This window comes from Lynx rufus, unplaced genomic scaffold (assembly GCF_022079265.1).
Source record: "Lynx rufus isolate CCGP_SWC_20201006 ecotype Redwood Valley unplaced genomic scaffold, mLynRuf1.p SCAF_9, whole genome shotgun sequence".
Lineage (NCBI taxonomy): Eukaryota > Metazoa > Chordata > Mammalia > Carnivora > Felidae > Lynx > Lynx rufus.
In genome coordinates, this window is record NW_025814897.1 from 110619742 (window position 1) to 110644200 (window position 24459).

The 24459-nt window shown below is 61.1% G+C and overlaps 3 protein-coding genes across 5 annotated transcripts; 2 read left to right on the forward strand and 1 right to left on the reverse strand.

The window, feature by feature from the left end:
* Positions 1-8248: 8248 nt before the first annotated feature.
* On the forward strand, positions 8249-14119 carry RAD9A (RAD9 checkpoint clamp component A). Its single transcript, XM_047070196.1, has 11 exons — positions 8249-8435; positions 8522-8592; positions 8998-9126; positions 9540-9654; positions 9735-9834; positions 11421-11530; positions 11643-11752; positions 11832-11896; positions 11988-12110; positions 12876-13080; positions 13166-14119. The coding sequence occupies exons 1-11, from the start codon at positions 8402-8404 to the stop codon at positions 13259-13261; spliced, it is 1158 nt and encodes a 385-aa protein (XP_046926152.1). The 5' UTR covers positions 8249-8401; the 3' UTR covers positions 13262-14119.
* On the reverse strand, positions 13893-17150 carry PPP1CA (protein phosphatase 1 catalytic subunit alpha). The gene is made up of 7 exons (XM_047070197.1): positions 17018-17150; positions 16346-16477; positions 15962-16192; positions 15262-15366; positions 14643-14866; positions 14424-14558; positions 13893-14349 (listed from the first exon to the last, which is right to left on the reverse strand). The coding sequence occupies exons 1-7, from the start codon at positions 17070-17072 to the stop codon at positions 14239-14241; spliced, it is 993 nt and encodes a 330-aa protein (XP_046926153.1). The 5' UTR covers positions 17073-17150; the 3' UTR covers positions 13893-14238.
* A 958-nt stretch (positions 17151-18108) lies between these two features.
* On the forward strand, positions 18109-24174 carry TBC1D10C (TBC1 domain family member 10C). 3 transcript variants are annotated; one of them, XM_047070194.1, is made up of 10 exons: positions 18109-18173; positions 18441-18619; positions 19371-19470; positions 19670-19777; positions 19866-19972; positions 20172-20286; positions 20907-20972; positions 21095-21284; positions 23037-23191; positions 23493-24174. In XM_047070194.1, the coding sequence occupies exons 2-10, from the start codon at positions 18468-18470 to the stop codon at positions 23838-23840; spliced, it is 1341 nt and encodes a 446-aa protein (XP_046926150.1). In that variant the 5' UTR covers positions 18109-18173; positions 18441-18467; the 3' UTR covers positions 23841-24174. The 3 variants fall into 3 exon arrangements, with proteins under 3 accessions (XP_046926150.1, XP_046926151.1, XP_046926149.1); XM_047070195.1 differs by having other exon boundaries at positions 18138-18155; XM_047070193.1 differs by lacking the exon at positions 18109-18173 and adding an exon at positions 18208-18305.
* Positions 24175-24459: the final 285 nt, after the last annotated feature.

Sequence of the window (24459 nt, forward strand, 5' to 3'; positions counted from 1 at the left end):
CACTGCTTTGCTGCCTCTCTGGCCTTCTAGGCCTTCTCCACAGGGAGTGGCAGGCCAGACCCCAAGGGATGTGGCCGGGAGGGGGGCGGGTCTGGCACCAGGCGATGCTTCAGTTGCCCTCCGAGGGGCTGGGGTGAGTCAGTTTGGGCTCAGGGACCGGCTAGACCTCTCCCTCTCACCTTCCCTTCCTACTCCCATAGCTGGTACCCCCAGGAAAGGCATTCCAGACACCCCCAGAATCCCATGTCCCACACAGCTGCAGAAAATTGGCACTGAAGGGGTCCTGGGCCCCAAGGATGTCGTGGATTCCTGAACTAGGGAAGCCTCTGATCCAGTCCCCTCCTGATGGGTCGGCAGGAATGAGAGTGTTGGCGAAGCCCACAGAGGTAAGTGAGGACACTCACTAATTCATTCACGTGTTGACCAAACATGTCCTGAGTACACAGACAGGAGCCCCACGGGGCCATGGGGATGAGGGGTGGAGGCTGACCTGTGTGCTGGCAGGAGAGGCAGGGGCCTGCCGGTGCCTGCTGCAATGCCTGGCATTTCTTGGTGACACTTTTACTCCTTTTAGGACCCTAAGGCTTAACTGATGACAATAGTTTAAACATACTGAGCTCTCACCACGTGTTGGGTCCTGTGCTAAGGTTTTTCGTGGACGAGACCATTTGACTCTTACTGTAACCCCAGAAAACAGGAGCTGTGATTTACCCATTTTGTGTGTGAGGTCCCTGAGGCTTGGAAAGATGAAGTCACTCGTCTCAGGTCACACAAGTGGCGGAACCAGGACTGGAACCCGGCACTGTCTGCCCTTTGAATTACACCAGATGCCAACATGGGGCACGCCGAGAGGGGAAGGGGCTGGGTGCCGAGAGCGGGGCTCCAGAGGCACCAGGACTAGCCAGCGCCCCCTGGCTACGAGGTTATCTAAGCTGGGGCCAGCCTGCCGCTATGGGACACTAAGATGTCCCTTTGGACAGGAAGAGAATCTCCCTGTGCCTGGAGCCGGGGACCTGGGCCCTCCTGCTCTCTGCCCACTGCTGACACGGACTGTGTGGCACGTGGGGGCAGGCACCTGACCTGGACCCTCCTGGGCTGGCGAGAGTCAGCCCCCTGAAAAGCGCTCCAGTCCCCTCAGCTAGAACTGTAGATTCCAGGAGCAGGCGAGTGGGTTTGAATCACGGAATGAGGACCGAACTGCGTGTTAGGTCCCCACCCACCCACAGCCAGGGAGAGGGCTTCCCTGGGCTTCCGAGGGCCCTACTACTCAGCCTGCAAAGTGAGGGCCAGGTAGGCTCAGAGGCTCCGCCTGGGCTGGGAGGCCTCCTCTCCATCACCTCGTGCACGCGCCACTGGCTGCAGGCCTGGGGGCCACCAGCAGGGCTGTGCACTTTCCCTTTCCCTCCAGTGGGCACGAGCCCAGAGGGCCCTGCCTCACCCTGAGCTGGCGGTGATGTCAGCGGAAACCCCGGGTGCTGAGGACCTCCTCCTACCTCAGCCACACAGCCCTACCCTGCCCTGCGTCCTGCACCCACACCTGGACGGGCTCAGCCTCCCAGAGGACACCGCGCCCACCTGCCCCCTGCTCCCCGTGAAGCTGAGGGGAACCGGGCCCTGCTGCCTGCCTCTCCCCTGCCCGACCTAGGCTTCGTCTCCCCATCTGCAAGGATGTCTGGGTGATGAGTGGGTACCGGAAGGCAGGGGCAAAAGGGGTAGCCCCAGATGCTCAACTCCTCCCTTGCCTGCCAGGAGCTTTCCCCGCCATCCTCCCAGGATGTTCCATTGCCCTGGCCAACCCATGCCTCGGGCTCCGTGACTCCGTCTCCCCTGGCAGAGGAGTGGGGTTACCTCTCCCTGGGCTGGAAGATCCTTATCCTGCCCTGCTGAGTCACTGCCGGCTCCTCCCGCTCTGTCCCCTCCCTCCCTACCGGCCTCCCTCCTTCAGACTTCTCCGGCTTTCTCCAGACTGTCTGGGTTCCTCAGGGGCCCCAGGGGTCAGAGGACAGACAGCATCTCCCTGAGATGACTTGGAGTCCCACCCCGAGCGACCGCCATCCCAGCACTGTTGGGACAGTGACGAGGAGTAAGGGCGTCGCTAGCTGTGTGACCTTGGGCAAGTCACTTGGCGCTTCTACACCTCACTTTTCTCCTGCACGGAACAGGAATGATGATAATGGTACCTTCCTCGGAGTAAGGACAATTGAGCTAATACAAGCCAAATCTCTGGCACTCAGCACTTGATAACGTTGTATATTACTGTTATCTGCCCCGTCGTGCCCTATCCTCCTGTCTCGGCTAATGACGCCACCTCCCCCTTTCCAGTCCCCATGCCCACATGTCTGCACCTTTTCTGTTCTTCAGACCCTGCTTTCCTCCTGCAGCCTGTCCCCACAACCCCAACGTGATCTGACCGTGTGACGCTGGGCGTAGACCACAGGACACAGATACGAGACTGGAGAGTTGGGCCGTCGTTCAACCCTCCTCCCACGACGACCAGTTCGGAGCATTTGACTATGCAACCCCGGGGGTGCTGCGTGTATTGAGGGAGAGACAGAGGGGGAAGGGTGGACACTCAGGGCACAGGGGGCTCTGAGTGGAGTCAAGGGGTCCGGGCTGTACTGGGCGCAACTCCGTCCGGGCTTCCAGGCCATCTGTCTGCAACACTCGAGTGGTGGTTGGGTCTGTGAGGAGTTCACCCCTCCCTGGCCCCCACAGGCACCTCTCAGAGGTCCCGTCCTTCCCACCAGAGCACCCTGAGCACTCGCCAGCCGCTGCGAAATGCGTGAAATGACAGAGGGCTCGAGAACTCAAGGCGCACAAAGGGCTGTGGTGCAGAGGAAGGAGAGGGCAGGCAGGGCTTGGAAAGGGGCCGAGGAGGGTCTGGGTGGCAAAGAGGGGAAGGCCACACCTGGCCTGGAAGCCGTGCCTGGGGCTGGGGAGGAGCTGGCACTCAGGCCGGTGGGGCGCAGCCCCCCAACAAACATTCGGGAAGCACCCCCCCACATGTGCCCCGAGGAACAGCGTGGACATAGAGAGACCCACACCCTGCCCACCAGGGGCTCCGGGGCTGCTGGGACGGAGGGCCAGATGGCTCCAGAGTCGCCGGGGCCCTGCTCTTAATTAGTGGCCTCCCCCCTGCCCGACCCCGGTTGCCTGAAGTCTCCCCGCGCTCCCCCTGCCCTCTGGTGACCCCATCTCGGCCAGGGAGGACGGCTTCTCGGCCCCCTTCTCCCTGGGTGCATAGCACAGCGTTGGGCACCCAGCTGGCACCCACAGGCGCTCGCCCAGGGCAGAGCAGCCTGGTCTCTGCTCTGGAAGCCGGGGCTGTACGCGGTGTCTGTCTCCCTCTACTGGTCCCTTAAGGGACAGCCTGGCCAGGACGCTTGGCACAGAGCTGGTGGTGTCCAGGTCTCCCCAGGCAGTGGATGGGGAGCACGGGGAGGCGGCGAAGAGGGCCCGGGGACTCAGGCCCGGCTGCCGCCCTCAGGAGCACCACCGCCTCCTGGGTCTCTGCGGCCCGAAGAAGCCGGTCTCCGACAGGGGCCCCCAGGGGTGGTCTGAGGGAGGCCAGGTGGCCTCCCCGATGCCTTCCCCGCAGGCCAGCAGGCCCCTAACAGCCTCCTTCCCCTTCCAACCCATGAATGGAACTGTCATCCATGGATTTATCTAAACCTTTTGTGCAGCTATTTATATTTCCAGCCGAGACCACATTTTGGAGTAATGAGTTCCATCGGGGTCCTCCCCTGCTGGGTGAAGCACGCTGCCTTTGATTTGTCCTAAACTTACCTCACTCGCGCTCCGAGGGGGCCCTGTAACTCCAGCATGCCAGGTTCTGGTGAACAAGCCGGAGCTTCCCCTCCGCATCCCTGCTGTGGGTTTAAAGTTTCCATCCCCTCTGCCTTCCACCTCTAGCCTGCAGCCTCAGGAGCCCGGGTCTCCGGCCTGCACGCGGGGCGACCGGCAGAGCGAGGACAGCCAGCACCTCGTGCTGGCCCCGTGGCGGCAGCCACAGCGCCTCCCAGCACCGCGCCTCTTTGCGGGGCTGACCTCTGCCTCCTCCGCCGGAGCCCCCTGACCAGTCCCGGGCCTCCAGGCCTTTCTGTGTATTGTTTCTCGGGGGCGGGGGGGGGGCCTCTCCTCCCAGGTTCCTAGTGGGATTCACCGGGGCTCCGTCCACGCTGATTTATTTTGTTTCTGGTCCTGACCCTACAAGAGGTTGAGGGCACACTCCAGAGACGGGGATGGTGAGCCACGACAGTAACAGCGGCAACGCCCACGGTGCGTACCGAGAGCTTTCACGGACGCGGACCGAGTGAACCCTCACACAGCCCTTTGAGGGAAGGACTACTGGTATTGCCCCTTCCCCCCGATTTCCAGGTGAGACAACTGAGGCTCAGAGAAGCGATGTGTCCAGCCCGGGAGCAGTGGAGCCAGATCTGGGCAGACCAGGGCCTAGAATGCCATCAGTCCCCCACGACAGACAGCCTGTCCTGTGACCTCTCCGAATGCTATACCCTTGTCGTTCAGTACATGCTTTTGTTTGCTTCGGTTTATTTATTTGGGGAGAGAGTGTGAACGGGGCAGGGGCAGAGAGAGAGGGAGGGAGAGAGAGAATCCCAAGCAGGCACCATACTCAGCGCAGAGCCCAATTCAGGGCTCAGTCTCACGACCCTGGGATCATGACCTGAGCCAAAATCAAGAGTCAGGAGCTCAACTGACTGAGCCACACAGGAACCCCATCAACAAATAATTATTTAAAAAAATTTTTTTAATGTTTATTTATTTTTGAGAGAGAGAGAGAGAGAGAGAGAGAGACAAAGTGCGAGCAGGGGAGGGACAGAGAGACAGGGAGACACAGAATCCGAAGCAGGCCCCAGGCTCCGAGCCGTCAGCACAGAGCCCGACGCGGCGCTCGTACCCACGAACCGTGAGATTATGACCTGAGCCGAAATTGGACGCTTAACCCACTGAGCCACTCAGACGCCCCAGCAGATAATTATTTTAAACGTTTGAAATGGTAACCACCTTCCTGCATCCATATCTTACATACTTTGGTACCTGTGGGGTGAGGATTAGGAATTTGGGGGTTGAAAGGATCCTGAGAGAGCATCTCGTGCAACCCTCTCATTTTATCAGGGAGGAAGCCGAGGCCCAAAAAAAGGCCTTGACTTGCTGGAGACTGTGAGCAGGGCTGGGGCTGTCCCGGGTCTTTTCCGGCACAGACCCCAAACTGCCTTTGGGTTCCTATTCCCCTCCCAACACATGGTGCGCCTCACGGTTGCAAGGCCCTCCCCCGCCCCCCCCCCCCCCCAACTGTGTCTCCTGCTCCGTCCGGACCTGACAGGCATCGGTGCCTATGCCAACTGCAAGCCCAGAGAGGCTGCCTGGTTTCAGACAGGAGAACATCCTTCCAGTCCCGCAGCCTAGGGGGAGCAGGACAGCCGATTACAACTCCTCCCGGAACTGCGGCCAGATGACGGGCCCAGGAAAGCCGAGGGCCCCTTCAGGATCACAACACGTCAAGGTTGGAAGGAACCTCAGTGAGCATCTCACACCGCCAGCCACGTCATACAGATGAAGACACAGCCGCAGAGACAGAGAGGGGCCTTCAAGTCACACAGCGAGTCAGTGGTGAAGCACAGACGAGAGACCCAGGACCCCTGATTCCCAGCTCCAGGCTCCTTTCTGGTCTGAGCCCTTCGGAAGGGTCAGGCGATAACTGACCTCTGGCAGGGTGTGTGTGTGTGTGTGAGTCTGTGTGTGTGTGTGTGTGTGTGTGTGAGTGAAAAGACTCATTAAGAATCCTAAAGAGGGGTGCCTGACTGGCTCAGTCAGGAGAGCATGCAACACTTGATCTCGAGGTTGTGAGTTCAAGCCCCACGCTGGGCAGATTACTTTAAAAAAATCCTAAAGACTTTATGTGTGTGGGTGTATGTCTGAAGGTTCATTAAACATCCTGAGAGTTTATGTCTCTCTCTCCCTCCCCCAGGCCTTGCACCAAAGACCTCAAGGCCACAGGGCCCTACAGCGTCAGAGGTGTCGGGGCAGAGGCACAACTGTGTGATTATTGTGCCCCCTCCTCGCCTTCCAGGAGCTTTGACATCTGCTCCTGTCCCAGTTGGGCTGCCCAGGCGACAGGTGTGGGGCCACGGTGGAGAGTGTGTGAAGGCTAAGCTGAGTTACATTGGGGTAAAAAGAGAGTGAGGGATATGGAGAGAGGAGGAAAGGGAAGGAAGAGAATAGCTAATGCTAGGTTCTTTTGTGGGTTTAATTTTTTGACAGAATGTGGGGGTGGGGGTGGGGGGAAGGGCAGCTACTGTCCAGGGAAGGATGGGACTGTGGGAAGAAGCTGGAAGTTTCATCACAGCACCTTAAGCAGGCGTGTATGAAATAATGTTGCATTATTTCAAATTCAAGGGGGGGAGGGAGCGGCACAGAGAAGGCCTGAGGTCGAGCAAGTGCAGCTGAGCCCCAGAAACAGGAGCCAGTATGTGAGAAGGGGGACATTTTAGGAAGGTCACTTTGGTGCTGTATGGAGGGTAGACTGGAGAAGACAGGCTGGAGGCAGGGGAGCACTCAGGGAGCTCCCACAGGCATCCAGGTGAGAGAGAATGGTGGCCGGAGCCAGGATGATGGCCATGGCCATGGAAGTGGGTGCCACCTGTTTGGAAGGTGGAGCAGTCAGGGCTTGCTGAAGGACTGTAACGTGGGATGATGGAGACTGGATGACTCCCAGAGTACTGACTTAAATGCCTGGGTAAGGGTGGTGCCATCTGCACTGATCCCCTTGGAAGGCAAGACTAACCTCCCCCACGGGTGCCTGGGTGGCTCAGTCGGTTAAGCATCCAACTGGATCTAGGCTCAGCTCATGATCTCACATTTCTTGACCTCCAGCCTCACAAGCGGCTCTGCGCTGACAGAGCAGAGCCTGCTTGGGATTCCCTCTCTCCTTCTCTCACTCTGCCCCTCCTCTTGTCTCTCTCTCTCTCTCTCAAAATAAATAAATAAACTTAAAAAAAAAAACAACACCCTCCACCAGTGCTCTAGGGAAGACTGGTGAGAAACTGCACCTAGGGCAGGAGAGGGAGAGACAAAGGGGGATCCAGGAGCTGGAGGGCAAGGGGCAGGTAGACAAATAGATTCTTCACTGCAGACAATACCAGAGGGACAAGGCCAAGCCCCGACCCTAAGGAACTCAGCGATGCCCAAGTCCCTCAGAGCACTAGGAACCCTGGTGCTGTGCGGGCTAGAGCTCAGAAAGTCCCTCCAAGACTTTCCTTCCACTGTGCAGCCTTGCAACCTGGGGCCCAGGGCAAGGGGGGAAACTTCCCTGGCTGCACGCTCTTGGGAGTCTTTTTTTTTTTTTAGAGAGAGAAGGTGGGGGGGGGGGGGAGAGAGAGAGAGAGAGAGAGAGAGATCAGAGAATCTCAAGCAGGCTCCGCCCTGTCAGCGCAGAGCCAGAGGAAAGGCTCAATCTCACAAACCGTGAGATCATGACCCTAGCCAAAATCAAGTCAGACGCTTAACCGACGGAGACACCCAAGCGCCCCTTTGGGGGGGGGTCTTTTAAAAAATGGTCACACAAATGTGACTCTACGCTCGGAAGATGTTTCCAGCGCTCCCCACTGGTGTCCCTCATCATTTGGCAGCCCCCACCCCTCTGCTAGGCTCACGGAGCATTTCCCCCCGCCCCCCCACCAGGGGCAAAGCCCACGCACCAATGACCTTTTACTCCCGCTTGCCCCTGCTAGGTACACCCTTCTACCCCTTTCAGCCCCGGTAATCTGTTTTTCAAGATCAATGACGGATCCTCCAAGCCAGAATGCACAGCCACCTCCCAACCTCCCACCCTGAGATCCTGAAGCAAATTTAGTCTCTTTAGAACTGGTGGTTGCGGCTTGTGTCCGTGCGGAAGGTCCAGCTTCGACCAGGTATCCAGACGACACCCAGGAAGATCTGTACTAAGCGAGCCAGGCGGGCGAGCCCGTACATCTCAGGGCTCCGAGCCCGGTGCTCGCTCCATGGCGGCCGCCGGTGCGCAGCCGCCGAGGCCCAGCCTAGCCGGCCGGCCCGCCGCCCAGGGGCGCGAAAACGCAGGGGCCGGCGCTCCCGGCTCCAGTCCCCGCGCGGCCCGCCTCCCGACCGAGGACTCCGTCACGTGACGGCGGAGCCAGCGAGCGTTTTTCTCACGTGACGGAGGCGCCGGCGTGTGGGCCAATGAGAATGCGGGGCGGGGCTTCCGGGGGGCGGTGCGCGGGAAGGGAACCCCCGGGGGCCCCGCGGCGGCAGGCGAGACCCGGGGACCAGCCGCCTCCCCGGGGTTGGGTAGGGATCCGTTGCGGGCCGGCCGCCAGTCTCAGCTCGGTCGCGGGCCAGGCCCGGCCCCGGTCCTGGGCGCAGCATGAAGTGTCTGGTCACGGGCGGCAACGTGAAGGGTGAGTTGGGGGCGACCGGTGGGCGGGGACACGTGGAACCGCGGGAGATGCCAGCCTAACCCCCGTTTCTTTTCTCCTCTCCGCAGTGCTCGGCAAGGCCGTCCATTCCCTGTCCCGTATCGGGGATGAGCTCTACCTGGAGCCCCTGGAAGACGGGGTGAGGGGGTGGGTGGGATTACAGCAGGGAGCCGGTTTCGCCTCCCATCAGGCCGGATGCCCTTGGGCAGATTTGTCTGCTGAGTTTGTTCCCCCCTCCCCCCACCCCGTTGTTGTGGCGTCAGTTTGGGCCCTGTCATCTTCCCTGGTCCCTGAAGTGCCCGGTGGCGGGTGGGGGGTGACTAGGGGAAAAGGCAGAGTATGTAGACCCCTTGCTGTGGGAGCAGTGCCGCCAGGGACTCAGGGAAGGCTTCGGGGAGAAGGCATCCGCTGACGGGACCGAGAGGGAGGATTTCCACAGGTGCCGGCGGAGGACAGTAGGGCAAGTGTGCGACAAAAGCCAGCCAGAGGGCAGGGCCGTCTCTGCCCCCTGACCGCATCCCTTTCCCTGCTCTTCCTGGCCCAGCTCTCTCTCCGGACGGTGAACTCCTCTCGCTCTGCCTATGCCTGCTTCCTCTTTGCCCCACTCTTCTTCCAGCAGTACCAGGCGGCCACCCCTGGTCAGGAAGCCCTGCGCTGTAAGATCTTGATGAAGGTGAGGCCCTTCCCTCATCAGCGGCCCTGTGCCGCTGCCCTGGAATGTGTCTGCTCTGGGACATCCAGTAGATACTGACTGGGGAGGGAGAGGTATTGCAGGAGCGAGCCAGTGCCAAATGCAGTGAGGGGCACAGTAAAGACCACAGAGCATAACGGGAGATACGGAGAGGGTGGTTGATTCTGCCGGGGTTTGGAGAGAGTGGTGATGTTCAAGTTGGGCCTTGAAAGGTAAGTAGGTCTTTCAAGGCATCCCAGACAGGTGTAACAGCATGAACAAAGGCCCAGAAAGGCGTAAACGTTCTGCACGTTGTGGAGCTCCTTTCCTGCTGTGACAGTGCTGAGCCTGGGATGGCCAGGTCCTCCACGGGATGTGGAGGCACAGCACTGAGCCGATGGATTTGCCCCGCTCAGTCGTTCCTGGCCGTCTTCCGCTCGCTGGCGATGGTGGAGAAGACCGTGGAGAGATGCTGCATCTCGCTGAATGGCAGGAACAGCCGCCTGGTGGTCCAGCTGCACTGCAGATACGGTGAGTGGGCAGCCGGCCGGCCGCGGGGTCCCTGGGGTGGAGGTTAGCAAGACCCACTGAGACCCTGTCTGCCCATCCAGGGGTGAGGAAGACTCACAACCTGTCCTTCCAGGAATGCGAGTCCCTGCAGGCCGTCTTCGACCCCGCCTTGTGCTCCCATGTGCTCCGTGCCCCCGCACGGTGAGTCTGCCGGCTGGCTACAAGCTGAGCCGTGGGCCTTTTTTTCTTCTTTGGAGCTTCAAGAGTCAATTTAAGGAGATGCCTTCTTCGTTTTGTCTTCTACGTTTGCTGTCGGGCTCTGGTCTGGCTCTCAGGCAGAGGCTGGAATGGAGGAGGGCGGTGCCCCAGGGTCCTCAGTATCTTCAGGAGCCTGTGTTCTCCACCCCAAAGATCCAGCTTGGCTTTCTGGCCATTCAGACCCATTCTGACTCCTCTTTTAGAAGGCAGGTCTTTGAAGCACCTGGGTGGCTCAGAGTATCCGACTCTTGATGTTGGCTCAGGTCACGATCCCAGGGTCATGGGATCAAGCCTCGTGTTGGGCTCTGTGCCGGGTGTGGCGCCTGCTTGGGATTTTCTCCCTCTCTCTCTGTCCCTCCCTCACTTGCCCTCTCTCTCTCTCTCAAAATAAACTTTAAAAAATATTTAAAAAGAAAGAAAGAAAAAAAAGCAAGCAGGCAACCAACCAAGCATGTCTTTGGTTTGCACGTAAATCCTCTCTCGGGCCTGAACAGCCTTGAACGTCCATCTTTAAGCTTTGTGGCTCAGGAGCTCAAAACCCTTCTCTGGTGGGGTCATCCTTCTGGGACTGTGTTCTTTCGAGAGCAGCCTCTTTTCCTATCCGCCTGGACTGTAGATTTGAGGAGTCCGCGGCCCAAGGAAGGAGGCTGGACAGGGAGGTCATGGTCCAGGACGGCTGCCTGGATACGCAGCCGTGGGGGTGGGGCTCTGTTCTGGGACAGTCTGAACACCCAGGGGCAGGGCAGGACCTGGCAGACGGGGGCTCCAGTGGAGAACACTAGTGTGGAGACGGGTAGCTCCCCTCCCACCCTGTGCTGGATGCTGCTTGTATTTGAGTGGCCCAAGGTCATGTTCATTTTGGTAGCCATAAGGGGTGGTATCTGAAGTTCCCTTTGAGTCCCTACAGTCTATTTTTCTGAGTTCTGTTGGGATAGTGCGCTCAGGACTCCTTTGGGTAAAGGAAGAGGGAAGGGTATCACCTCTAGTCTGGATTCGGGTGCTATTTTTTTCTTCTAATGAGCAGTTGTTTTTCCTTCTTTCATGGACAATTTCAAATATATGTAGAAGCAGATGCCCACTCCTGTCTCAGTGGTCTTGAGGCCGATTCCAGACGTTGTCTCGTACGTGAACACTTGTTAACGTGTATTCTAAAAAGATGAAGATTTAAGGCCTTTTTCTGAAGGCCGAGTTTATAGATGGCGCCGCTGTGGTTTCCCACCCCTCGGTGGGCAGGTACTGCCTGCCTGGTTCGGCCCACGCAACAGCCCATCCTTCCTGTTACCTCCTCCGGATTCTGCTCTGGTCTGCCCCATCCTTTGCGGTGGACTTTTCTCCAACAGCCCGAGAGCTTTGGATGGGGTAGGAACCGGGTCCCCCTCACCCTGTCCTCCCTCCCAGGGCGTGCTAGGCCTGGCACATGGTAGGTGTCTGTGCGCTAATAACCCGCGCCACGGCTCTGCCTCAGCTCACCAAGAGCGAAGGCCCTGGGCAGGGCTAAGCCTTGGTGTGATGCTGTGCCCTCCTCACAGGGTCCTGGGGGAGGCTGTTCAGCCCTTCCCCCCCACGTTGGCAGAAGTGACGCTGGGCATCGGCTCTGGCCGCAGGGTCATCCTGCGCAGCTACCAGGAGGAGGAGGCAGGTGAGGGAGCCAGATGCGGCCTGGGATGACTCAGGGCGGGGCGGGGGGGCGGCAGCTGGGGTAAGAGGGGACAGGGCCCGGAGGCCTGGGTTCCTCCTGCTCCTGCCTCCAGACAGGACTGTCAAAGCCATGGTGACGGAGATGAGCATCGGGGAGGAGGACTTCCAGCAGCTGCAGGCCCAGGAAGGGGTGGCCATCACTTTCTGCCTCAAGGAATTCCGGGTGAGTTTCCCCGCAACACGCTCCCCACCCTGCCCTCCCGGCCCCGCCCAGGCTCACTGCTCTGCCTCTCCACTCCCAGGGACTCCTGACTTTCGCAGAGTCCGCAAACTTGTCTCTTAGCATTCACTTCGATGTGCCAGGCAGGTAATTCCCAGCCTCAGGTGTGGGAGGGGAGGCTCTGGGCTGCCGGGAGCTGAGAAGCCCTGACCTGGCCCAGGACCTGTCATCTGCCTAGGCCAGCCATCTTTGCCATCAAGGACTCCCTGCTGGACGGACACTTCGTCCTGGCCACGATGTCCGAGTCGGACCTGCGCTCCCCAGAGCTACACAGGCTGGCGCCTCCGCTCCAGGCTCCCAGGTGAGGATGCCCACCCGCCTGCCCACGCCTCCCCACTGCCATCTCTGTACCCTGGCCTGAGCCTGCCGCCCGTGTGCCACCCCCAGCACACACACTTCCTGTCAGGCCCCAGCCCCGACAGTACTCACAGCCCCTTCCAGCCCCGCAGGCTCGGCCTTCCTGATCAGCTGTGCTCAGAGATCCCTCCCACCCAGGGAAGTGTCCCCAAGGTCGGGCTGGCTTCCTTCTCCGGCTGAGTCCTCCCCTCTGAGCCTCTTCCCAGGCCAGGGAGGGAACAGGCTGCTGGGAGGCAGGGAGCTGCCTGGGGCTGGGGAAAGCAGGTGGCTGGAAGGGCAGGTGGGATGGGGAGGGTGGGCCCAGTGTAGCTGAAACAGAGGAAGTTTAGTCTGGCCCCCCGCCCAGCACGTCCCTGGGCCCCAGTGCTCTCCAGCTCTGTCTCCCGGGAAGGTGGAGGCTTTGGCCCCAGGTGGTCTAGCTCAGAGGATCTGATGCTCCCCTACCCAAACTGAGCTAAACTCGCTCCCAGGATGCCTCCCTCGGGCCCTGATCTGAACTCTGATCAAATGGATTCCAGGTCCACTCCCTGCAGGAAGCCTCCACTTAACCACTGCGTCTTTTCCCCTCCAACTAAATGAGAAAGTAGTAAAGCCAAGGGATCATCACTGGTCACAAGGCTTTTACAGCCCCCTCTGAGTCCTCCAAGGAGGGGCCCTGCCTCTGTACCCTCTTTTCTCCCTGTTCCTGACACCGTGTTCCTGCCTACAGCACCCCCCACCTGGATGACTTTGCCAATGACGACATTGACTCTTACATGATCGCCATGGAAACTACTGCAGACATCGAGGGCTCCCGGGCAGTACCCTCTGTGTCCTCTTCACCTGGCCACCAGCCCCCTTCTAGCCCTGGCCCCTACTCAGAGGACAACGACACTGAGCCCAGTATAGAGCCTGGGACTCCCCCCCCCAAGAAGGTAGGGGCTGGACATGGAGGCAGGGGTGGGAGGCGAGCAGGGAGCAGCCTCCAGAACTCACCCCGCTTCCTCTGCTCCCTTCCAGTTCCGCTCGCTGTTCTTTGGCTCCGTCCTCGCCCCTGCACACTCCCCTCCCGGCCCCAGCCCTGTGCTGGCTGAAGATAGTGAGGGTGAAGGCTGAACTGAGAACAAGCCCGTGTCCAGAGGCCCTGGACTAGACGAAGCCACGGCCTCCCCCTTCCCCCAGAGGGCTGATCTCTGCCCTGGTGGGTGGTAAAGGCGGGCTGTGCTGGAGTGGAGCTGGTTGGTCTTGTCCCCACCTCAGACCCCTCCCAGCTGTCTGTGACTAGCCTGGGTCCTGTCTTCCCTCACCAACTCCCAACCAATCATGTCTGTTCCCAGGCTTGGCACTGAGCTGCCACCTGATGGGAGGTCCCTCACCTGTTCCTCCCCGTAGGCCTTCAGGCCAGACTCCTAACTACGCAGCCAGGGTGGACACCTGCCTTCCCTAAGACAAAAGTCACAAAGGGGCTCTTGGCCCCTGCTGCTCTCCCGGCTTTGCCAACCATGACGTGTCCCTTCCTTAAACCCTGGGCACGCCCCTGGAATCCCTTTAGCCGGCAGACTATTTTTCTTGCTTTCTCTATGCTGTCTGGCCCTGGTTTGGAATTCTAAGCCCCTGTGGACCCGAGCCTGTGGCTGGGGTTGCCTTGGCTGGCGCCCCATGCCCGGCAAGCCTGTCCTCCCAAGCGGCTCTGGGCAGAAGGGCTGCCAGGCTCAGTATTTGGGACAAGGGAGACAGAGGCCGTGGCGAGAATCCAGCTTTGACCTTTATTCAAGAGACCAGATGGGTCGCCCCAGGATCTGTCTGCTGGCCCTGAGGCCAAGCGAGGCTGGAAACCCACATCTGGCCCTGCTTTGCCCTGAGCTGCAGCCTCAGCCCCAGGGTCCTGCTTGTCACCACCGCCGGTGCAGGCGGAAGGAGCCCTGGGGGACTGGACGCTGCTATCGATTCATTAAAAAAAAAGAAAAAGAAAAATATACCAAGGCTCCGTGCTCCCCGTGACAGGTGGGCCTGGGGGGAGCCAGCACGAACCCCCCAACGGCCACATAATTTCTGTACAATCCACCATCGGGCAGAGTGCGGGCACGTGGAGGCTATTTCTTGGCTTTGGCGGAGTTGCGGGGTGGGGTGATGGGCCGGCCTCCAGGGTTCAGGCCGCTGAACTGCCCGTATTTCCCCTTGTTCTTGTCAGCGGGCTTGAGGATCTAAAAGAGACAAAGCTGGTCAGGCTCACGGGCTAAGCCGTGGGGTCACGGGCCCCTTCCTTCCCCATCCCCACCTGGAAGGAGCACATGAGCGTCTCATCCACACTCATCATGGCGCCTGCGTTGTCAAACTCGCCACAGTAGTTGGGAGCTGAGAAGAGCGTCACCAGCTGCCGCTTGGCAAAGAACTCATAGCCGTCTTCCACCACCTGGAGGAGGATGGGGGCAGTTAGCTCAGTAGGTGCTAGCTACCAGGCCCCGGCTCCCCCCCCAGCCCAGGGCGGCCAGCCCACCTGGTGTGCCCGGCAGATGAGGTCCAAGTCGTGTTTGTGTAGGAACTTGGCCACTACCTCAGCCCCAAAGGTAAAGGAGACGCCACGGTCATTCTCGCCCCAGCCCTGCACGTCCTTGTCAGGGTCCGACCACAGCAGGTCACATAGCAAGCCCTGGTCAGGCACGTCTGTTGGCCGCATGATACGCCGAATCTGCTCCATGGACTGCAGGTCCGGGGACAGGCCTGGGGCGCGTGGGGGGAAGGGGGACACAGGTCACTTTTCTCAAACCAGCCTCGAAGCCCTCCTGCTCCAGAAAGCCTTTGCCGGTCAGTCTCCCTTCACCCACCACCACCTGGCTCTCTCCCAGAGTCCCAGGAGGCCAGGCGGGCAGAAGTCATCTCCTTCTGCCTCTTCAGGTTCCTGCCCTCAAGGACCAAAGAGCTCTCTGAACAAAGGAGACAAAATACATTCACGATGCCAAGGCCAAAATGGGGGTGAGTGCGACCTAACGCCGGGGCGGGGGGCGGGGGGGGGGCTTTCTGGAAGATGTGACATGCAAACCAAGACCCCTGGGAAGTGGCCTGGGGCTCTTCCTTCTCAGACATTCTTTCCACACGTGCCTCAGAGCCACCCTCACCTCCATGGCAGCAGAAGATTTTCTCGTCCACAATGGCAGCAATGGGCAGGCAGTTGAAGCAGTCGGTGAAGGTTTTCCACAGTTTAATGTTGTAGCGCCTCTTGCCTGCCAGGAGGGAGATGCCTCGTGAGGCCCAGCTGCCCCCCCCCCCCCCGCCCCGGCACACTTTGTGGGCCGCTCAGACACAGCCGGGGGAAGAATGGAAGGCAAGAGAAGCCCCCTTCCCTGCCCCCCTTCCCCGACTCCACTGCCTACCAGGCGTCCTGGAAGAATTCTAAAGCAGCGGAGTCCACAGGAACCTGAGTTCCAATATGGAACAACCCACCCCCACCCGGTGAGCAGGGCCAGGCCAAGACTAGGTCTGGTTTATCTCAGCTTCTGGTAGACAGAACCCAGTCCAGATAGGCATCCTAAGTGCTTAATGGATGTACTGGAGGGGAGTGTCATCAGGCAGGGCCCCACATGAGAATATATATGGTCCTCAGTCAACAGCCATTCACCAGACCCCTCCTGAGTGCCAGGCCCCGTGCCAGGAGGGCAGGGTGGAGAGCCATGAACCGACGTGCACCCTTCATAGAGCTCGTACTCTGCAGGTACCTGTCAGACACTAATACCTCTACTGCCAGGCCAACGTGAGGGTCCCACTGAGTAGCGGAGTCCCTCACGGACTTGGGCAACCCCAGATACTCTGCCTACTCACACTCATCGTAGAAGCCATAGATGCGGTTGATGCTGGCACACTCGTGGTTCCCACGGAGCAGGAAGAAGTTCTCTGGGTACTTGATCTTATAGGCCAGCAGCAGGCAGATGGTCTCCAAAGACTGCTTGCCCCGGTCCACGTAGTCCCCCAGGAAGAGGTAGTTGCTCTCTGGAGGGAAGCCGCCGTACTCAAATAGCCGCAAAAGGTCGTAGTACTGGCCATGGATGTCACCTGTGACCCAGAGAACCTGTTCAGCGCTAGGTGCAGGGGTTACACTTGAACCCAGGACCAAGTCTGGGCTCCAGGAAGGAGCAATCCAAGGACTTGGGAGGGGAGGAAGATTCCACTTTCAGAAAGCAAAAGGGGCCTGGGCAGGGGGCTCACCGCAGATCTTGAGGGGTGCCTCCAGCTCCAGAAGAATGGGCTGGCTCAGGAAAATCTCCCGTGATTTGAGGCACAGACCACGGATCTCGTTTTCTGTTAGCTGTACATTCTTTCCAGGCCGCGAGCCCTGCACTGGGGACGGAATGGGGCATCAAGACTCTGGTCCCTCAGGCAGGAGGAAGGTGGACGACGCAAGTGGCCCTATGGGCACATCTGGGGGCTCATGGGCCTTCTGGGCCCCTCCTTGCCCCAGGGGCAGCTGTCGCTGTTGAGCCTCCCAGGACCTCCGCCTCGGGCCTCCCAGGTCGGGACCCCTCCAGGAGGGGGGGTCTGCTGTGCCCAGGGGCCTGCCATCCAACACCCCACCCTACGGCGCAGGACCCCTGGGAGGGGTGGAGCTAGGTTTCTTAGGTTTCTCCCTCGCCCCGAGAGCGCAGGTCGACCCGTGCGCCCCGGGCCCAGGAGAGGGGGCTGTCCTCTCGAGCCAGGGGGTCCCTGGAGCCCCCCCAGGCGCGCTGCGACTGGGGGGGCAGCCGCAGCGGCGGGACCTCGCGGCCCGTCCCCGCCCAGTCTAAGCTGGCCCTGGGAGGGGCAGGCCCGCCCGCGCACCACTTCCGGGCCAGGCAGGGGGCCCGGGCGCGGCGGGCGCCGACCTCCCCCGCCCCGGCCAACCTTCCAGCAGGCGCCCGATGATAGAGTCCAGGTTGAGCTTCTCGCTGTCGGACATGGCGGCGCCGCCGCTCCGGCCCAGCAGCTCCGGGCCCACTCCTGCCGCCCGCCCTCCCGCTGCCTCCTTCCGGCCTGGCGCTCCTTCCGCCCGCCCCAGCCCGCCCCGGCCTGCCGCCCCGCCTCCTCGGCCTGCCGCCCCGCCCCGCGCGCGCTGCCCCCGCGCTCTAGCGCCCCCGCCGGACGCCGGGAGCAGCGGCCGCGGCGGTCCGGAGGCGGGGCATAGGTGACGGGGCGGGGCGGGGCGGGGCTTGCGCTGAGTTTGGGTGTGTGATCAGGACGGAGCCCGGCCAGTGGGTGGGGCTTGGTGGGGCGGGGTCGAGTCTGGTCCCTCCCCTGACGAATGACCGAGTCCAGTTCCGAGGGTATGGGACCGGAAATACTGTGGAAGTTGTTTTTCTCTATCAAAGGCTGACCGGTCTTTCCCACCCACCCTGGGCGGGAGTGTGGTGTGAGTACGTTAATAACTGTCTCCCCATACACTACGGATTAAGTCCTCAAGGTGCAGAAAAAGAAACTGAGGCTCAGAGATAGCAAGGGGCTGGGCCAAAACCCCAGCTTCACATTCATGGAGGACCTTTACCTCCTGAGTCTTTGTGGCCCCCAGGCAGCTGGCCAGACTCAGACACCCACCGCGTTTTGGTCCACACTGTGGTGCGCGCTAAGTTAATATTTTTTTTATAAGTTCCGTCATTGCTTCTTGAGTGCATAATAACGCTGCATGATGTGCGTGTCCAAAGCATTACTTTGTAAAGAGCAAAACTATAATAAACCATAGTTCTCACTGGAATCCTGAACTGCTTTACGTGCCGGTAACCTCGAAACTGGAGGTGGCCTGGCCTCTGTACCTCTGCTGGGCCCTGACCCGTCACACCCAAGGCGGAAACGTAAGCCTGCCGCCCTCCAGCCCACGGGGGCCCACGGAGAGCCCACGGGAAGGGTGGGAGGAGCCCACAGCACTGGGGCAGACCGGAAGAGCCTCGGGGAGGAAGGGGTGACCCCCCCCCCCACACTCGGGAGGGTAGTGTGGGAGGGGCCCCCAGCGGGTTGCTGTCTGCTACTGAGGAGGAAGTGAGAGGAGGAGGTGAGGTGCAGCAGGGAGGTAAGCTGGGCTGGGGGGGGCAGGGGCAGGGGCTGGGCCTGGGGCTGGGCCTCTATGCAGAGGTCTGGCTTTTCTGCCACTTCAGGGCCCACCCTCCCCTCTCGCAGTAAAAGTGGGGACAGAAGGAGCTTGGTGAGATACCCCGAAGCCTCTTCCCTCTGAACCTCACACAGTCAGGTCCTCGGGCTGGGGACCGGCTGGATGGGAGCCCAGGCCCCAGGCTGATCAGGAGTTGCCTCTCACCCTGGCTCTCCCCACATCTTGCAGCCTGTTGTAGCAGGGGTCTGGGGCACCATGGCCCAGGCCCTAGGGGAGGACCTGGTGCAAACTTCAGAGCTACAGGATGACTCCAGCTCTTTGGGATCTGACTCCGAGCTGAGTGGGCCCGGCCCATATCGCCAGGCTGACCGCTATGGCTTCATTGGGGGCAGCTCAGCAGAGCCAGGGTAAGTGGGGGAGAGATGGGGGGCAGCGGGGTGCTGGGGCTGAGGATGGGGGCTGAGGGATGAATTTTAGAGTGAGGCTCAACCGCGAGGGTCCTGGAGGGTCTGGGGGCTCAGCCAGTGTCACCCCTTCTCACACTCCAGGTAGAATCCTAAAGCCAGCAGGGCTGAGACAAGAGTGTCTCTGATCTGTCTCTTTTACCCTGAACCTCCAATGCCCTGCACCTATCCTTAAGGCCAAAACATCCTTCCCCTTTTAATCTCTGCCCCAATAATCCCAGAACCTAACCAAAGAACCCACACCTCTTCCCTCACCCTCTCCCTTTCCCAGTACACAGACAGGAAAACAAGTGCAGATAGGAACTTGCCCGAGGTCACCGCGGAGACCAAATAGAACTACATTCAAACTCAGGACTCCTGGTTTCTAGTCCGGGGCTCTGTCCACTTAAGCTTCTCTTAGGAGTTGTCTGTGTTCCTACCCTGGGGGACGGCCAACCAGCCCCTCCCCCAGCACACACCTACACACCCCCTTCAGCCTCTCCTGCTTCTGCCCACATCAGAGCCACATCCTTTCCTGTCCCCATGACAACGATTGGCAACTCCTGGGTGACAGGTCACCCCCCTCCCGCCCCAGGGCTCCCCAGAGATCTCCAGGGCCAGGAGCTGAGTTTACCTGGGTAGCATGAAGGGTGGCAGATGTGGGCTCTAGGTAACAGCTGGCCCACACCTCGACACCTGTGTCATGTGCCCTCAGGCCCGGTCACCCTCCTGCAGACCTTATCCGCCAGCGAGAGATGAAGTGGGTAGAGATGACCTCACACTGGGAGAAAACCATGTCTCGGCGATACAAGAAGGTGAGGGGACGAGGGTCCCATTGCCTCTGCCCGTGCCCTGGCAAAATTTACCCCTCCTGGATCCCGGGACCTCCTGCCTTTTTCCCCTACCGCCCAAGGTGACCCTTGCCCCACGACAGGCTGGGGCTTGGGACCTGCCAACAGAAGCAGGAGAGGCTGGCCTCGCTGTTCTAACGGGACTCCTTGGCCTCACCCACAGGTAAAGATGCAGTGCCGGAAAGGCATCCCCTCGGCTCTGCGGGCCCGGTGCTGGCCTCTGTTGTGCGGGGCCCACGTGTGTCAAAAGAACAGCCCCGACACCTATAAGGTAATAGAGTTGGCAGGGGTCCTGCCTGCCCTTCTCAGAGCCCCTCGCCACTCCGAGCCCTCACCCCCACCTTCCTGTCCACCCACAGGAACTGGCCAAGGCCCCTGGAGACCCACATTGGATGGAGACCATCAGCAGGGACCTGCACCGCCAGTTTCCTCTGCACGAGATGTTTGTGTCACCTCAGGGTCACGGGTAGGAGGCCGGGGACCCCCAGAGACCTCCGGCCCCACGATCCCCAGGGCACTTCGGCCCAGGCCCCCACCTCAGCTTTATATCCTTCCATCTCGGGGGACCCAGTGAGGCCCGGGGGGCTGAGGCCTGGGAAGGGGCCGCCAGTGGGTGGGGAAGGGGTGCCTGGAGGACTGACCCCTAATGGGGTCTTCTGGTACAGGCAGCAGGGGCTCCTGCAGGTACTCAAGGCCTACACGCTGCATCGGCCCGAACAGGGCTACTGTCAGGCCCAGGGCCCTGTGGCTGCTGTGCTGCTCATGCACCTGCCCCCAGAGGTGAGTGCCCTAGACCCTACATCAGGGATTCGAGACCCTGACACCCCAACCCCAGTGATCCGTGACCCCCAACCCCAGGAACTCTGGACTCAGGGACCTGGGATCCTTGACTCCCAGATCCTGTCCTAGTGACCTGGGGCCTCATGACCACCAACCTCCGTGACCTTCAAGGCCAACGATCTTGACTCCAGAAACCTGGGACCCTTGGTCCCTGACCCCTGTCCCGGTGATCTGAGAATCTGGATGTCATCACCTTGACTTCACAACTCCTGATTTTGAGCCCCGTGACCATGACTTCTGACCCTTATGACCCCCCAAGAACCCAGGACTTGAACTCTGGGACCCTCCCAACCCTTGACCAGTGAGCCCCAACTCTGTGACTCTGAAAATCAATACTGTGAGCCCTGTGACTTCCACCTTCCTAAACCCATCATCGGCCTCTACCTGGGCAGCGAGGAGTCTTTCGGTCAGAGCCTGAGTTTGGGCTGCGTTTAGGCTCCAGGCTCCAGATCCACCCCCAGATGATGCCCAGGCCCTCCCCCGTGCTCTTTTCCCCCGCCCTGTGCTTCCCTCTGCGGTCCCCTCGGAGCGGGCATTCACGGCCTGTGCCCCTCCCGCAGGAGGCCTTCTGGTGCCTGGTGCAGATTTGTGAGGTCTACCTCCCTGGCTACTACGGGCCCCACATGGTGAGAGGCTGGAGGGGGTCGGAGGGCACAGGGGAGGGGCTGGGCAGGCAGGGGCCTAGGGACTGAGAGGGGCAGCCCGGGGTTTGCGAGTCGTGCTGACGGACGGACGGACGTGGCCGCAGGAGGCTGTGCAGCTGGACGCTGAAGTGTTCGCGGCCCTGCTCCGGCGGCTGCTCCCGCGCGTGCACAAGCACCTGCAGCAGGTGGGCGTCGGGCCTCTGCTGTACCTGCCCGAGTGGTTCCTGTGCCTCTTCGCCCGCTCCCTGCCCTTCCCCACGGTGCTGCGCGTCTGGGATGCCTTCCTCAGCGAGGGTGAGTAGGCAGCTGGAGGCGGGGCGTGGCCAGGGCCGGGAGCCTGCGGTGCGCACGGGGACGGGGACGGGCGCACCAGCCGCGCCTGGCCCCACCTGCCGCTGCCAATCCCGGCCCGGGTGGGGGTGCCAGAGTGTGTTCAGGGTGATGGCGTCGGGTTGGCGCTGGGGGAACAGCGCGGCCCCTGCCTGCACGTCACCAGTGTCATCCCCAGCTTTGCGCCTGTGGTGAGACCCCCTTAGGGAGGGCAGGCTCTGCCTGGAGGCGGGCTGGGGGCAGAGGTGGGGAGATCGATCGCAGCAGTCGAGCTGTTCAGGGACTGGGCTCGGTAGGCACGGCCAGCGGCAGGGACGCGGCCAGTAGGAGCGCAACAGCGCTCATCCCCGGAGCCCACAGGCACTGGGTGCCAGGCGCTGCTGTAGACACTGGGATCACCAGCATGAAGGACACCTGCATTCTGGTGGGGGGCGGGGGAGACAGCAGTAACCATATAACAAGATATTTATAGAGGTGCCTGGCTGGCTCCGTCGTAGAGCATGCGACTCTTGATCTTGGGGACGTGAGTTCAAGCCCCACGGTGAGCATAGAGCTTAAAAAAAAAGAGAGCAGGTATTTATAGATTGTCCTAAGTGCCGCGAAGAAAATAAAACAAGGGATGTGACAGAGTGTTAGGGGCGCAGTGGGAGGAGAGTGCTGTTTTCAAGATGCTTTTGGCCTCTGCGTGGGGGGAGGCATAAACTGGCAGGGCCCGTGTGGAGGCCGCGAGGCCAGGAGAGACACTGTCCACAGGGTCGCGGCTACAGATGACTTGGCGGGCACGGGCGTGGAGAAAGATGAAGCCAGAGAGGTCGGGCCGAGAGTGAGTGGAGTCGGGGCCCAGCTGAGCCGGACGTTTCAGGACGTGGGGGCTCTGCCTCGGGACCCCCATGGGCAACCCACCTGCGTCCTGTTCTGTGCGGGTTGCCTGGCAGTCGCAACTAAAAGCTGGTAGATGTCAATCGGTACATTCATTGAGCACCTGCTGTGTGCCCCATCGGCTCCAGGCCCCCTTGGAGTTCTGGCCGCAGGTGTTCAAGTTGTCATGTACGCATCACCGCCTCTCCAGCCTCGGACCTCCGGGGCCCGGCAGGGCAGGGCTGGATCAGTTGGCTGAGCCCTCTTCCGCCCTCTCCGCTGAGGACAGGACGGGCACTGTGAGGGGCTCCTTTCATCGTGATGGTGACATGACTGGTGGCTCTCATCTCTTTATGAGTCAGAGCTGTCACCGGGCCTCATTGGTCCCCGAGGCTGCCCGGAAGGGATTCTGAGGCCCCGGGAACAGCCCGAGGTCACACCGGAGTGTGCCTGAGAGCGTGCAGGCATGTGCGTGTGCCCGTGTGCACTGTGCTCTTGGCTCAGGGGTGAAGAGCTCTGGCTGGAATCTCTCCAGAGCAAGAAGGTCACTGGTCTTAACTGGCACCCACTTGGCCCTTCCTCGTAAGGACGAGTTGCTGAGGCCCAGAGAACAGGCTTGGGTGAAGCGGGGGCAGCCCCCGGCTCCTGGCGGGCTGCTTTGCTCCGACGTGTCTGCGGCTGCAGAGACTTACTCATCAGTGCCCCCAGTTGCAGCCCCACCGTCGTTCATTGCTCCTGGTCTGAGTCAAGGCCGCAGAGCTGCAGGAGGGTGGAAGGAGTGTGGCCAAGAGCAGGTTCAGGTGCAGGACTGAGGAGGGGCAGGGCTGGCCCTGCATTGAGTGAGCCCCTGGCCTGCAGGTGTGAAGGTGCTGTTCCGTGTGGGGCTGACGCTGGTGCGCCTGGCGTTGGGCACCACAGAACAGCGCCTGGCCTGCCCGGGCCTCCTGGAGACGCTCGGTGCCCTACGAGCCATCCCCCCCACCCAGCTGCAGGAGGAGGTCTTCATGTCCCAGGTGGGTGCCCCCTGCCTGCCTTCCACAATGGCCCAGCTCCTGCTGCTCAACTGGGGAAACTGAGTCTCACGGCAGGAAGTCAGAGTGAGACCCCGGAGCTCAGTTCCTGTCCTCTGAGCAGCAGAGAATGTGAAAACCCCAGGCTTCAAGCGGCTTTCTATGGTTCCCTTAGCGAGTCAGGCTGTCAGTCCCTCAGCCCTCAGCCGCTTCCTGGGGCTGGGTCCTGCCCGCCCTGTGGGGACCTGACGGTTTCCTGCCCTCCCCCAGTCCGGGCACACTCAGCGCCAACCGCCCCTCACAGGTGCACAGCGTGGCCCTGTCTGAGCGTGACCTTCAGCGGGAGATCAGGGCCCAGCTGGCCCAGCTGCCTCAGTCAACGTCCGGGCCACCCCCAAGGCCGCAGGCCCGCCTGCCTGGGGCCCAGGCCATCTTCGAGGCCCAGCAGCTGGCAGGAGCGCGGGGAGGCGCCAGACCCGAGGTGCCCCGAATAGTGGTGCAGCCCCCGGAGGAGCCCAGGCCACCACGGCGCAAGCCCCAGACCCGAGGCAAGACTTTCCACGGGCTCCTGACTCGGTCCCGGGGCCCTCCTGTTGAGGGCCCCTCCAGGTCTCATCGAAGCTCCACCTCCTTCCTGGATACCCGATTCTGAAGGTCTCACTTCTGAGGTACCATGGACTCGGCGTCCCCTAACCCCAAGTGCCCGGTTGCCTGATGCCTGCCCCACAAATGGGCACCGCACTTTACCGCCGGGATTTGGCAAATCAGCTCCCTTCCCGCAGACCGTGTCGGACACAAGGGTGAAGGAAGGTCACACGGTGTGGTTTCAGGGGCCCAGACCTGCCGTTCTCCCGCGGAGCCGTCCCGGTGCCGGGCCCTTGCAAGAATGGAACCTGAAGGACTGTGGGGTTAAGGGCAGCTGGCTGGGCGAGGGGCCCCCGCGGGGCTCCTGGGGAGGCCTAGAATAAAGTCTGGGCAGAAACCTGGCTGGAGTTGGACTGAGTGCTCTCCACCCCCAATTGGAGACCAGCTGCCCCTCCACTCCCACCCTCACCCCCTCACAGCCCGGCCTCTCCTAGTCCAGCCCCGGTTTGGTTGGAACAGGATACACTGAGGCTGCCCATTGGCTGATGAAAGGCGGTTGCCAGCGACAGGAGCCAATGGTAAGCCGCCTTGCCCGGCCTCTGGTGGGGGGCGGGGCAGGTAAGGCTCTGGCACCTGTGGAAGGAAGGTTCCCCCAGTGGATGCTGGGCCCAGGAGGGGGCTCTGTC

Excerpts from the sequence above, each read along its gene's own strand:
- RAD9A (XM_047070196.1), top strand. The coding sequence starts at position 8,402 with ATGAAGTGTCTGGTCACGGGCGGCAACGTGAAGG. Across the intron at positions 9,127-9,539 it reads GCTGTAAGATCTTGATGAAG|TCGTTCCTGGCCGTCTTCCG; the intron begins GTGAGGCCCTTC and ends TGCCCCGCTCAG. Across the intron at positions 9,655-9,734 it reads CCAGCTGCACTGCAGATACG|GGGTGAGGAAGACTCACAAC; the intron begins GTGAGTGGGCAG and ends CTGCCCATCCAG.
- PPP1CA (XM_047070197.1), bottom strand. The coding sequence starts at position 17,072 with ATGTCCGACAGCGAGAAGCTCAACCTGGACTCTATCATCGGGCGCCTG. Across the intron at positions 16,478-17,017 it reads CATCGGGCGCCTGCTGGAAG|TGCAGGGCTCGCGGCCTGGA; the intron begins GTTGGCCGGGGC and ends TTCCGTCCCCAG. Across the intron at positions 14,867-15,261 it reads AATCTTCTGCTGCCATGGAG|GCCTGTCCCCGGACCTGCAG; the intron begins GTGAGGGTGGCT and ends CACGCGCCCCAG.
- TBC1D10C (XM_047070193.1), top strand. The coding sequence starts at position 18,228 with ATGCAGAGGTCTGGCTTTTCTGCCACTTCAGGGCCCACCCTCCCCTCT. Across the intron at positions 20,287-20,906 it reads TCATGCACCTGCCCCCAGAG|GAGGCCTTCTGGTGCCTGGT; the intron begins GTGAGTGCCCTA and ends CCCCTCCCGCAG. Across the intron at positions 23,192-23,492 it reads AGGAGGTCTTCATGTCCCAG|GTGCACAGCGTGGCCCTGTC; the intron begins GTGGGTGCCCCC and ends CGCCCCTCACAG.